Source organism: Podarcis filfolensis (assembly GCF_964270895.1).
Source record: "Podarcis filfolensis genome assembly, chromosome: 9".
In the NCBI taxonomy this organism is placed as follows: domain Eukaryota; kingdom Metazoa; phylum Chordata; class Lepidosauria; order Squamata; family Lacertidae; genus Podarcis; species Podarcis filfolensis.
In genome coordinates this window covers 24066186-24080771 of record NC_139610.1, presented here as the reverse complement: position 1 = coordinate 24080771, position 14586 = coordinate 24066186, and the positions used below count along the sequence as shown (strand labels likewise).

At 40.5% G+C, this 14586-nt stretch overlaps 2 protein-coding genes across 4 annotated transcripts in view; one reads left to right on the top strand and one right to left on the bottom strand.

Moving 5' to 3' along the window:
• EXOC1L (exocyst complex component 1 like) overlaps positions 1 to 14586 on the top strand; it is a 113314-nt gene that overhangs the window by 79717 nt on the left and 19011 nt on the right. The gene's annotated exons all lie outside the window — the stretch shown is intronic.
• Positions 1 to 14586, bottom strand: part of LOC310770184 (cyclic nucleotide-binding domain-containing protein 2-like) — a 44637-nt gene that overhangs the window by 26272 nt on the left and 3779 nt on the right. Inside the window, exons 3-6 of the mRNA XM_083630655.1 lie at positions 13223 to 13300; positions 8045 to 8133; positions 5332 to 5482; positions 4944 to 5027 (exon numbers count right to left, since the gene is read on the bottom strand). Of these exons, the coding sequence (XP_083486781.1) occupies positions 4944 to 5027; positions 5332 to 5482; positions 8045 to 8133; positions 13223 to 13300 (402 nt within the window). The remainder of the gene's footprint in view (positions 1 to 4943; positions 5028 to 5331; positions 5483 to 8044; positions 8134 to 13222; positions 13301 to 14586) is intronic.

Here is a 14586-nt window from a genome sequence, read left to right as displayed (position 1 = left end):
ATAGCGATTTGAAGACTGGGCCTGCCCCACACCTACAAAGTATCCCTGCTTTTCAAAGATAGTTCTTTATGTTACAGTTCTTTATGTTACAGCAATAATATAATACAAAGCAATATTAAATTGTTAACAGACAATCCATTAATTTGTGGCAGAGGCTCAAGTGCATAATGCAACTTTAAAGGTAAAGGTACCCCTGACCATTAGGTCCAGTCGTGGACAACTCTGGGGTTGCAGCGCTCATCTCGCTCTATAGGCCGACGGAGCCAGCGTTTGTCTGCACACAGCTTCCGGGTCATGTGGCCAGCATGACCAAGCCGCTTCTGGCAAACCGGAGCAGCACATGGAAACGCCGTTTACCTTTCCGCCGGAGCGGTACCTATTTATCTACTTGCACTGATGTGCTTTCAAACTGCTAGGTGGGCAGAAGCTGGGACCAAACAACGGGAGCTCACCCCGTCGCGGGGATTTGAACCGCCGACCTTCTGATCAGCAAGCCCTAATGCAACTTTAGACGTATGCAATTAAAACAGATTAAAGTGCTTTGTTACCCTAGTGCAACAAACCCACTTCAAAAATCAAAACAAAAACTCCCCCAGACTTTTTCCAGTTAGGAAAGTGATGGGAAAGTGCTGGAATGAACAAATGATTAACGGGAACGCCCTGCAACGAAATTATGTTGGATGCAAGATGACTGCTCATTGTTGTATAACCACCTTGTAAACAAATCAGAACAAATGCTCAAGACTAGAGATAGTCTCCCTATCGCGTAAGCTTTGTGGAAGCGAGTTAAGATGAATACTGAGTTAATAGGTCGTCTGCAGGAGCCCGGTGGTGTTCTTGTGTGGAATAGAAATGAATTCCTGAAATTCAGACATTGAGGGGGTTGTAAAATGCCAAAGGGTTGTTCTGTCTAAATGATAAATATGTTTCTGTTTTAAAAAGTGCTCCCTCTAGGTCAGGCTTAGGCTGTAATTTTGATGAACAGAGTAGCTCTAATCTACACCTAAGTGCCAGGATAGTAAATCATCTTGGGTAATACAGTCAACTTCCTTTAGAAAGCCCATGAATTTTGTTTCTGTGCTGTTCATTTGCACTACTTGCAGTTGTGAAGTGAAAACATTTATAAAGGCCTCCTCCATCCCCCCAGCCCCAGGAGTTTAGAAGGCTTTTAAAGTACCTTTTTATTTCTTTATTCCATTATTCAATTCCCCTAAGTAGGCATATTCCTATAGAGTTTAAGCTTCAGTCTCTTGCAATATAAAACAAGAGGAATGAAGGCACTGCTGAGTCTAAAATATTAATAATACATAAAGGTTAGTGGAGCTAAACGTTCCTATAGGTGACTGGCAAACACTCTCCCTTTCTCGGAAGAAGATAACCTGCTAAAATCTAATTATTTGAGGGAGCTATATTTCATAATGCAATAAATAAAGAACATATAGTGCACACAAGCCTTCATCTACTGTTGCTGCCGGACCGTCTCAATTTGTTTCTAAGTGGTGATTAGAAGCGAATACCACACAAGTTCCACTAAAATTTAAGGATGGATGTGTAACATGCTTGGAGATTTCTACCGACGAACACAAAATTCCAGTAGCATTCTTCTATGCCATTCCTCTCCTACAGACTTTGCATCAGATCTCTTACACCTTTTTTGCTAAAATGAGAATTTCTGTTTTAACACTTGCATTGCTACCATCATGAACTATATCTCTCACGAAGTTCATTTAATAAAATACGTTTTACCCTTCTCTCATTTTTAAAAACAAAAAAAGGACTCTTAATAGACTTTTTTTTTAACAGGTGCATGACAGTTTCAAAGTTAAAATACTAATGATTAGTATATCCTTTCCAGATTGCTAGCAATTTCAAAGTGAGGTGCAGCTTAATCCTTATTTATTTGGATGTATTCATTATATTGTATTCATTATGTTCATCAGGCCTTACCTGAAGGTAAGGCGCAAGATTGCAGTATTAATTGTTAATGCATTGTTTTTCTTCTCAGAACTTAATAAGCCAGGAAAATCAAGCAAGTTCTCATTCTTGAAATATTTGGAAAAGGTAATTCTCATTTCTGCTTTTCACTTCAAGCAACTGGAATATGTGGTTATATAGCACATTGCTGATACTTAAGTGAAAAGGATGGGGAAAGGCTGGCAATGATCTCCTTATTTGGAAAATTTGAAGTTACCTTGTGTACATAGGAGGTTAGGAAGATAATGCAATAAATGTGCATAATACTCTATTACTCACGCAGCAATGTGTTTCCATAAAACACATTACAGTGGTACCTCGGGTTAAGTACTTAATTCATTCCGGAGGTCAGTACTTAACCTGAAATTGTTCTTAACCTGAAGCACCACTTTAGCTAATGGGGCCTCCTGCTGCCGCCGCGCCACCAGAGCACGATTTCTGTTCTTATCCTGAAGCAAAGTTCTTAACCTGAAGCACTATTTCTAGGTTAGCGGAGTGTGTAACCTGAAGCGTATGTAACCTGAAGCATATGTAACCCGAGGTACCACTGTATACAGATACAATCTTAGCAATATTTACAGTTATTTTTAACCCTGTTTCTCTACCTTTTCTAAAGGAAACAGGCATTCAGTAGGAATAAGTAGCTGGCATAGATATGGTTAAGCAGCATTGAGTTATACTGTACAGTGGTACCTTGGTTTAAGTACTTAATTCGTTCTGGAGGTCCGCTCTTAACCTGAAACTCTTTTTAACCTGAAGCACCACTTTAGCTAATGGGGCCTCCCACTGCCGCCGCGCCGCTGCTGTGCAATTTCTGTTCTCATCCTGAAGCAAAGTTCTTAGCCCGAGGTACTATTTCTGGGTTAGCAGAGTCTGTAACCTGAAGTATATGTAACCCGAGGTACCACTGTACATTCTTTCATGAGTGGAAAAAATCCTGTAGCATTTATTGTGTCCATTAAAAAAAACCGAACCTGATAATTCTGTCCCTTTTCCTATCCCTGTTACTGCTTTAAAATCTTATGAATATCCATTCATAAAGCAGTCCCAAAGTTCAGTGAAGCTTGCCCAATGGACAGTGTGCACAGGATTGCAACCTGAACATAATATTCATAACTTTATATGGCAGCTATTAAAGGCATGTTACCCTGTTACGTCCTAATACAATTACTACTACTCATTCCTCCTTCACCAGAAAAATAAAAAGTACAAAGTGGGGGGGGGGGTAGATGAAGAGAATGGCAGATGCTTCTACATAAGATATGAATACCCACAAATCACAGATTCATTACTTAAATACCTATCTTGCGTAAGCAATTCATATCGCCAAGAGAGATTTCTCACCTATTTCACTCATGAAACTGAGTGTATAATGTGCCCGGCAGTAAAAGAGCTGCTCTTGTAAAAACAAGCAAGAACTTCGACATTAGAGTTCTTCATATGGCAAATTGTAATTCACCTGCCAATACAGATTAGATCATATGGTTTTCTACAGTACAGTATCATAAGCAGATGATGGGTGACAACATGCTGAAGAGAATTTCTATAGTGTCATCCTACGCATCTTTACTTTGAAAGAAGTCCCATTTAATTTGATTTGGTTCCCATTTAATCTGAGGCTCTTGTATATGCCACAAAGGTTAAAATTGTATTCTTGGCCTGTAACTCAATCAGTTTAAAATACATTTCTCCACCAGCTGTTAAAGAACCATCAGCACAGGTCAACTCTGCAAAAGAGAACTTGTTTGCGACTGAAAATAAGGTGGCATTTTGATAGCCAGTGCTAAGGCAAGACTGAACTGTGATTATCCTCACGTGTATGATTTATCGTTTGAATCTATGTGATGTTAGCTGACCTGCATTTTCTGCTAATGATAGATGCTCCTGTGCCAATTACGTATTTTTCTTTTGTTCACCACCATATTTATATCTGATTATTCTATTTATATCCGCTGTCATGAGAATGCAAGGCTGCCCTGTCCATTGCTATTTAAAACCTTGCTATGGCATAAGATGGAAACAAATATTCATAACTGGAACAATTTAACAATGGATCTACTCCTAGTAAGCACTGCTCTAGAACAGCAGCAACAGAAGGTGGCTATCTGTATGCTGATCGGGTGTAGAAGGGGTGACACTTGGGACAACCATTAAGCCACTTCTTTGAACGCAAAATGAGAGGGAACTTCTCATATCCTGATTGGGGTTGTGCCTGCCAAACAAGAAGTGGAGCTATTCACCTGTCTAGAACCATTTTTCAAGCAAATCACTTGCAGTGATGGGCAGGCCAAAAGAAGTACAAGAATCCCAGTTTGTTGCTTCTGCCTGCATCTTCCTGACTGGCTCAATCCTTGTAGGGACAACTGTTTATATATTCCTCTTTATCTAGTTTTGGGATGTCATATCTTGCTAGTTTGTCTGGTATTAGACTCATCCCTGGCAACTTTAATACAGTAGTACCTCAGGTTAAGAACTTAATTCGTTCTGGAGGTCCGTTCTTAACCTGAAACTGTTCTTAACCTTAGGTACCACTTTAGCTAATGGGGCCTCCTGCTGCCCTGTGCTGCTGCTGCATGATTTCTGTTCTCATCCTGAAGCAAAGTTCTTAACCTGAGGTACTATTTCTGGGTTAGTGGAGTCTATAACCTGAAGCTTCTGTAACCTGAAGCGTCTGTAACCCGAGGTACCACTGTATGACCATATTATGAACAGTGGCGTAGCGTGGGTTGTCAGCACCCGGGGCAAGGCAAGTAATTTGCGCCCCCTAACCCGTGGATTTGCGCCCCTAACCCATGGATTTGCCCTACCCCAGATGTTGCGCCCGGTGCGGCCGGCCCCCCCTGCACCCCCCACGCTATGCCACTGATTATGAAGTTTATTTAAAGTCTTTTACAGGAAAAATCAGTTCGTTTCACTGTAAGTCAAAATAAATGCATGTGCCATTTTAGGGGGGTGATTTTTGTACATACCTCCTTGTCAATCACAGCAAGTTCTGAATCAGATTTACATATAACTGAAGCAGGGCGTCTTGTATTAGTCAACAGGCAGGTTTCCTTTGGGGAATAAAAAGAGTTTCAAGTTTATCTTCATATAGGATCGCACAGAAGTATGTGCAAGAGTTACTACCAGAATTACAGTATATTAGAATATAGAAGTAGCTACAAACAATACCTCCAACACCCAACTGAGAAAACATCTAGAAAACACATGAGTAGAGAGGTTACTTGTTATTTAAAACATGTAATTAGAATTATCAGAAAAAGAAAATATCACTGAAGAGCTTCTCTTTCATATCTCTACAATGAAAAGCAGCATATCCCGCAAATTGTTTGACAATACATGGACGGCAATAGTTACCCCTATAAAATTTCCCTCTTCAATTTCATATAATGTTTCAGGGGTTAAAATCGTTGCATCATCTATAACGATTTTCAGTTTGCCGGACAACACTAAATAGCATTCCATTGCTACATGTCCTTGACGGATAATGATTGTCCCAGCTTCATACCTGTTTTGAAAATATAACAACATCAACAGAAATTACTGCAGGTAAAATAAAGGGGTGCGTGTGCAGCTATTAGTAGTTTGGTGACCAAAACGAAAACCTTCATTAAGGCGTGAATATCATTTAAAAAAATATTTGTTATCCTATGAGTGGATCTTCCTAACCACAGTGCAAGTAACGAATAAAAAATATTAGCCTTCTCACTAATGAAGCAATCCAATGACCACTTACTGTTGGTATATCATTGATTTTAATAAGACTTCTGCTGGTAGGCGTTTTTATATCAGCCAAATGAAGAAGTATATTACTGTGGGACATTTTCAGATAGGAGACTGTGTGTGTGTGTGTGTGTGTGTGTGTGTGTGTGTGTGTGTATCAATCAGACCACTTTAAGGGCCACTTACAGACCCCTGGAAGCCTGCATAAACCTCACTGACATTATCCATAGGCTGCTCCCACAACACCAGCATCTACATCACTACTGGTGGTAGTAGTGACTATATTGGTTAAGAACTAAAATCAACAGGCAGTGCTCATATAAAATTGCTCTGGCCCCAGTTCAAATTTGTAACACAGTTCTGCATTAGCAACTTGCTGTTCAAAATTCAGAGTTACTCTTCTTTCTTTCTTTGGCAATCACTCATATCCAAGTAAGATTGTCTTCCATGAACATGGTCTTAACAGTGTGTCCGTAAGTGACTGTAGAGGCCAATTATGGATCCACACATCCTTCCACAGTGGGGACATAGTTTTCCAGGCGGAAGTTGATCATGGTGAGGATTTGCCAAACGTGCCTTCCTCTTAGCACATTTCTCCCTTGTGTCCTGAGTTTGTGCCTCTTCAAAGTTTATGATGCCCTTGGTAGAGGCTATTCTCCAACTGGAGCGCTTGCAGGCCAATGTTTCCCATTTATCTGTGCTTATACTGCATTTTTAAAGATTTGCTTTGAAAGAGTCTTTAAACCTCTTTTGTTATCCACCAACCTTTTAGCTTTCCATTCTTAAGTTGGGAATAGAGTACAGTGGTATCTCAGGTTAAGTACTTAATTCGTTCCGGAGGTCCGTTCTTAACCTGAAACTGTTCTTAACCTGAAGCACCACTTTAGCTAATGGAGCCTGCCGCTGCGCCGCTGGAGCACGATTTCTGTTCTTATCCTGAAGCAAAGTTCTTAACCCGAGGTACTATTTCTGGGTTAGCGGAGTCTGTAACCTGAAGCGTATGTAACCTGAAGTGTATGTAACCCGAGGTACCACTGTAGTTGCTTTGGAAGACGATAATCAGGCATCCAAACAACATGACCATTCCAATGAAGTTGACGTTGAAGAATCATTTCTTTGACACTGGTGATCTTTGCTTTTTCCAGTACACAGACATTAGCTCAGAGTTGCTATTAACTGTACATAAAAATCCTCAAGCATAATTCAGTCCTAGTTTTTTCCTTCACTGTAATGGACTTTCAGTTCGGCCTGAGTCACTCTAGAACCTGATAAAGTGTTCCCAGACCCTCTTCCCATATGCTTGGTAGGTACTGGAAATGGAGAATTCAGAAATTTTAACAAGTCCCATCCTCTCTTTCTGACTGACCCTCCTTGTTCCTGACTGAATCCTGGAAATAATTAGTAACCCATTTATGCAATTTAGGAAATGGCTTAAAATAGCACCCCTGAAATTTCCTGGATATGTGAATTTATACAAGTCACTTCCAATTGCTGAGTCTTGTTTACAAAGGCATGGCTGCAAGAATGGCAGAGGCAGTTTTACTACTTTGTAAACAATTTTATTTAAGCGTGTACAGTTACGCAGTGCGGTACAGATTGAATTAAAAAGATACACCTTTGGGGAGAACTTATTTGGTAGTGTTTGCAGGTTTGCAAGACTTTTCAAATAATGCATGTTTCTTTTAAAAATAAATGAGTGATGAATAGATAAACATATATGGAATGGGCTTTTCTTTTTTTTAGAGAAGGCAGACTATCTGAATACGAGTGACAAGACTGCTCAGCGATTTGTGCCACGGATATGCGTGTCTATCATGCAAATTACAAAACTAGGCTCACAGCACAGGTGCAGAGCCTGCTGTAGCTTGTACCCTTAAGTAACATCTGTCTTCACCCCAACATTTTCCTGTGTATAAAATGAGGATTATTATTTCCCTTGTTCATTTAAGCGTGGCGAGAATTAAAAAGCATGATTCACATTTTACACAGTAAGGGCTGTAAAGCGTGCAATTTTAATGCAGCTTTGTAAATTATTCTGTGAGAGCAGCACTTCCTATTAACTAAATTGGGTTTTGCTTTATTTTGTCTTAGTCACCAAAGGTCCAGAAGCTCTCCATTAGAAGGCTCCTTGTTGAAATCATAGAATACCAGAGAAGAATTATGTAGCTTCCACTTGTCAATATTTTATTTTAACAGGGCAGGGCATTTCTGAAGTATGATAAATATTTAATCAAAAGGATTTCAGCCTTGTTGAAAAATGTTCACCTTCTGACCCAGCTTTCTGAAGGAAGCTTATGGAATGGATCCCATCCTCAATACACAGGTAGCGCCCAGGCTTCTTACTTACTTTTGGTAGATGAAAGCTTGGCACAGTTGGAGTTGTGTTTCGCTAGGCAAGCACTGAAAGGCTCTGTTTGTCTTCAAACACGCTTGTATCTGGAAGAAGAGCATATTTTATACTTAAAAGCTGGGTTCGTGGACGCCGCTGGATTAACTGTGTGCTACACATGCAACACTAGAAGCTTTCTGTCATGAAGACCGTGGCTCAATTTATGGGATAACCAGCCTCATATAACCAACATGCTTAAGTCTACTTACTACATGCAGGGGTTAACACCATAGAGTAAGCTGTCTTGCCAGGCTTAGCTGGCTCACTCCCACCCAGGTCTATTATTCTTCCCCAGTCTACATGAGAAACGTAACATATAAAGAGGACTGAGTTGGTTGCTCCAAGCTGAGACAACGTAGTTCTTACAAGCAACTCTTGAATTCCTAGAACAATAATTTACAAACTTCCACCACTGTAACTAAGCCAAGTTTTATTGCCTGTGCAACTTTTTCTGAATGCTGTATGGAAAAGCACCTGAATCTGAGCTTTGGAGAGTATGTAAATAAACCATTTTTAACTTCCCTAATAGGGAATTTTGGAAGGTCATATTTTAAGGTCTAACAACCTATATTTCCACATTTTAGTTTGCTGACTATTTTGTGATTTTAAATCTTTGCTGGGGTTCTCTCATCAAAGAGCACTTGCCCCAAACTTGGATCTTGGCATCCAGGAATTCTCCTTTTTATATTTTGTTTTTTTCCTTGCAGCAGGCACAATTCAGACATGAACTACACTTTAGCATTTCAAGAATGAGCCACAAAGAGCACTGGGCTTGCACTTCCATCTCTTCATTTAGACATGAGGGGGGTGTTTTATTTTGTTCTCATAGAGCCCACATAGCGAGGCAGGTCAGTTATTGCAGCACCAAAGAGAGCTTCTTGTGAACAACTTGCTGCAGCAAGCACTGGAAGTGAATTGTGGCCTTTTGAGCCTCTGATTACAGTCCACTCTGTTTCAGAGAGCTAGAGACAAGAGCCAGCCTTCTGTCCCAGAGATGGGCACTTTTTCTGCGCTCCAACTACTGCACTCCCTGTGCTATCATACTGGGAGGAACTTGGTTCCTCCAAGCCTGAAGGAAGCTGCTGATGAGTGTACTGGTTCTAGTTCTTTCAATCCTACTGCTGTGGGGTATAGTTCAGTGTTCTGCCAGCCAGCTCAGGTTTAAAAGGTAAAGGGACCCCTGACCATTAGGTCCAGTCATGGCCGACTCGGGGGTTGCGGCACTCATCTCGCTTTATTGGCCGAGGAAGCCAGCGTACACCTTCCGGGTCATGTGGCCAGCATGATTAAGCCGCTTCTGGTGAACCAGAGCAGCGCACGGAAACGCCGTTTACCTTCCCGCCGGAGCGGTACCTATTTATCTACTTGAACTTTGACGTGCTTTCGAACTGCTAGGTTGGCAGGAGCAGAGACCGAGCAACGGGAGCTCACCCCGTCGCGGGGATTCAAACCGCTGACCTTCTGATCGGCAAGTCCTAGGCTCTGTGGTTTAACCCACAGCTAATCACCAACATAAACTGTGCTCAGCTGGTAGCGCTATAATCTCTGACTCAGTGTCCTGGTCATTACTGGACTCTGCAGTCCACCATCATGTAAGTTACGCCTGCTGAAATTATCTTTTCTATACAGCTGTTAAAGACCCTATCTGCCCACACTACTGTCCCAAATGGTAGTATTCTCTTTTATCTTTGAATCACACTATTTATCCTCACAGCATTTATGTAGAATAAAGGAATATCAGGTACTTCCATTGACAGAGGGGACGCTGAGGCAGAATTATAGAATATGCAAACACATGAAATTTAAATGAGCTGAATGAGCAGATTTGTCCCCCAGAAGAGCTGTCAAATCCTTAATTGCACAGCACACCAAAACCATTGGTTTTAATGTGGCAAGAACCAGTCGTATGTACAGTGATCCTGTTATCATTCAAACCCATGTCACTGCTCATTTATTTCTGCCTGCCAAAATCTTTTCAATAACACGGTCTCCAGTTCACTGAGATTCTACTTTCATGTGCCAAAACAGCTGTCCATGTCCACCACCACCACCTCAGTCTGCCTGGCTAAATATGCCGTACTTGTTTTTCACATCTCCTTTTTCTATAGACCATAGGCTACTAACACCTTTTCAATACACTTCCCCTTAACTATAATTTATAACATTCTCTCCAACTCTGTGCTACAAGATTGTTATTGGAAAGGGGTAAGAAGCTGGCGTTGAGTCACGTAGTAAAGCCATTAGTGTCATCCCCTAAAATATAATTTCTGAACTCCGGAGATTGCCTAATAATTTGTGGGGTATGGTAGGGCTTACATTTCCTTCTTTCATTAAAGCTTCAAGGAATATCACAATGTGATAAGCAAAAGAAGATCACTTAGTATGCATCTAACTGTTAGAATTCCTGCTCCATGTTTGCAGTCATGGGATTTTTGTCTTTCACATGACGGTACAACCAGGCAGAACCCAAGGTTAAAATCTGTCCAGCCTTGCAACTAATTACTCAAAGGGTGGCAACTTACCCTGTTCCGGTTGCAAGCCACTCTATCCCTCTTCTCACTTCTGCTTGCCTCCTGGACCTGGGAACAGGGTTAGCCCTCTCATGAGGCACGGTGCGGCAACAGGGGCAGCAGATCCAGCCTCCAAGGAACACATCCCATGTAGATCTTCACTCCCCACACACCCTGTTCCTAATGAAGAGCTTCATTCCCCTCCCTTCTACCCTGATGGGGGCATGGCTCTTTGTGGTTTGCCCCATGTGCCAAACTGTCTTGTGCTGGCCCTGCCTGAGAGATTGCAGGGTGGAAAGGAAGTGGCAGTGGGCAACTGGTTTACAAGAGTGGCTGGGGAAACCCAGCCAGATGGGCAGGGTATTAATAATAAATTTATTATTATTATTATCATCATCATCATCATCATTATTATTATTATACAATTTTAGAAAAAATCTAAATACAGTGGTTACCTGTATCTAAATACCTCGGGTTACATACGCTTCAGGTTACAGACTCCGCTAACCCAGAAATAGTGCTTCAGGTTAAGAACTTTGCTTCAGGATGAGAACAGAAATCGTGCTCTGGCGGCGTGGCAGCAGCAGGAGGCCCCATTAGCTAAAGTGGTGCTTCAGGTTAAGAACAGTTTCAGGTTAAGAACGGACCTTTGGAACGAATTAAGTACTTAACCCGAGGTACCACTGTAACTGCATTAGCAACTATCAGTTGATGTATGGTTTGTTTTGTTATTACTGATAAAGAAACGCCCAACTATTTATATAAAACATGTTTAATGAGTCAAAGAAATACATATCTGGCATAGGATCTGATGCAAAAAGACATCATAGGTTGCTGATTGCTGCCTTAATAAACAAAGCAACACTTTGTTACGCAACTTTAAGAGGTAGAAAGTTTTGTCAATATTTGTCAGATGCCTTGCAATGAGACTTGTGTTTACAAAAAAGCTTCTTATATTGAAACACTTAAACAAAAAATAATAATCTATGAGCTCTAAAAGCCTGTTTATTTTACAGATAGCTAACAAAATGTTTCTTTATACATTAGTATGTGACAGGTGATTGTGCAGCTTGCTTATGGAGGAAGAGCTAAAACTATAACTTCCCCATAGAACCCCTTAGAGGATGGAGAGGAGAAAGACGCCCACCACTTATTAAATTTGAACGCTGCTTTTTTCATCGCTAATCTATATTAGACAAACACTGGAGACTCTCTGTTAGAAACAGAAATAACTAAAGGCTGCTTTTGACTAAAGACTATCTCTTACCTTTCTCAAGAGGACTATATTTTCTAGTGTCTCTAACATAAGTATGTGGTCAATGTGGTTCTCTGTCATGACATACTACTTCGGAAGCTGGTCCTGCAGGATGCTGATTTTAGGTCAGCATTCCTAAGCACATTTATGTAGATGTAAGATTTTGATAGAGACATCAACTTGCCAACAAAGGTCCGTATAGTTAAAGCTATGGTTTTCCCAGTAGTGATGTATGGAAGTGAGAGCTGGACCATAAAGAAGGCTGATTGCCGAAGAATTGATGCTTTTGGATTATAGTGCTGGGGGAGACTCTTGAGAGTCCCATGGACTGCAAGAAGATCAAACCTATCCATTCTGAAGGAAATAAACCCTGAATGCTCACTGGAAGGACAGATCGTGAAGCTGAGGCTCTAATACTTTGGCCACCTCATGAGAAGAGAAGACTCCCTGGAAAAGACCCTGATGTTGGGGAAAATGGAGGGCCCAAGGAGAAGGGGACGACAGAGGACGAGATGGTTGGACAGTGTTCTCGAAGCTACCAGCATGAATTTGACCAAACTGTGGGAGGCAGTGGAAGACAGGAGTGCCTGGCACGCTCTGGTCCATGGGGTCACGAAGAGTCGGACACAACTATATGACTAAACAACAACAACAACAACAACAACAACAACAACAACAACAAAGATTTTGATCCCACTGGCTATACAGTGGTATCTTTATTCCTGAATGGCTTGGCTTCCATACAAATCGGCTCCTGAATGCCGCAGACCCAGAAGTGAGTGTTCCAGTTTGCGAATGTTTTTCGGAAGCCGAATGTCTGATGCAGCTTCCAATTGAGTGCAGGAAGTTCCTGCAGCCAATCAGAAGCCGGGCCTTGGTTTTAGAATCATTTCTGGAGTTGAACAGACTCCCAGAACGGATTAAGTTCGAGAACCAAGGTACCACTGTATTATTATCTTTAATTTATAAAATGGTTGTCAGATTGCACCTACTTAACCAATTCCTGATCCTGTAATTGGTTTACCACTGCCAGGATGTACCGTATGTGTTATCAGCTGCTATTGGGCGGGGGAACTCTTTGTTCTTTTAACATTGACAGAACTTTTGTTAAAACGTCAGCTACCTATTTGGGGATTTGGGGGCAAAATGAGAAAGAACTTTTTTTAAAAAGGGGGGGGAAGTATTGTAAACAAAATGCAGTACTGTGGCTAAATATTTACACAAAAGCAATAATTACTTACAAATATAAGATGATGAATTCAGCACATGCCTTTCCATATTAATGCTTCAAATATTTTATTTATTCATTTATTCATTTATTCATTTATTCATTTATTATTCATTTATTATATAGTATTTCTTCTCTCTTACCTTTAGAATGTCTTCCTGCCTTCTTTGGTTTGGACAAATATGTAACAGACGCTTAAGCTTTTCAAAACCTTTCTTTGGCTACATAAAGAAAATGTACACATTATCCAATAGCCTTTCATTGACTGTAGCCTAGCTATTCCCTAGTTACTTATACACACAGTATAAAGGCATTCATTGCAGTCATAGGTATCTCTTTCAACTCTATATTTGTATTGGTTTGACTGTTTTCTAAAAATGGGTTACAACATACTTCAGAAACATAATTCTTCAAGAATGTATTCCACATGTATAATAGACCTCTGCATTGCTTACAAGTAAAACTCACTGAATTTAACAATGATCATACCCAAACAAGCATGCCTAGAACTAAAGCCTGCTGTGAAAGATTTGTGAAACACTTTTGAGAACAAAATTGCTCTATGTGTAGCAAACATGATCCCACAATTAGCCTAGACCCCTTGGAGATCCTGAGAGCACCATCCAGTTGCAGCCTATAGGATCATGTCTTTTTTAAAAACTGTGTAATGTAACAAATGGAGCTGGAAGTTCTTTTTGCTCATGTATTGGGCTCTCTGGATCCAACTCACTGTTTACTAGAAACACATCCAGTTTTAGGTTTCGCCCTACAGTATTCTAATCACTCTGTTCCCAAATAAAAACTTGATGTCCTTAACTTCTCCCAGTAATTAACTTAGTCCTGACATTAATAACATCAAAACAGAGCAAATCTGTAACTCTTTGGACTTAAGAGAAGGATAGAAATTTTCTGAATAAATTTTCTGAATAAAATTTTCTCATCAAAAGCAGCATTTTCCACTTTTTAAAAAAAACCAAAAATGTTAACAGAATTACACCTCATCTGTTAATGTTCATTATAAAAGTGCTATATTAATAGTGTAAAATCATTTGATTTGCTCTGCCAGAAAAATAAGTGCTTTGGATGGGGTATGCCAGCCATCAATAGGCAATGGGCATGACATTACAAAATATTATGTTCCGTGCAAATGCTTACAACTGAGAAACGATCCCCTAAATAGCACTTGGCACCATTACTTCCACTTTGCAGGTAGGGAAACAAGGCTGAGTTCATGATCTGCCACTTGGGTCAGTCAATGGCAGAAGCTAGATTGGAAATCCAGTTTTTCTGGGTACGTATCCAACATTCAGGGTAATGAGTCATGCTGACTTCAAACCTAGAGATGCACTTGGTAACTTCAAGCTATTTAAAGTGAAAATGCATTGTAGTAGTAATAATAATAATAATAATAATTAATAATAATTTATCATTTATACCCCACCCATCAGGCTGGGTTTCCCCAGCCACTCTGGGCGGTTCCCAACAGAACACTAAAAACAGAATGAAA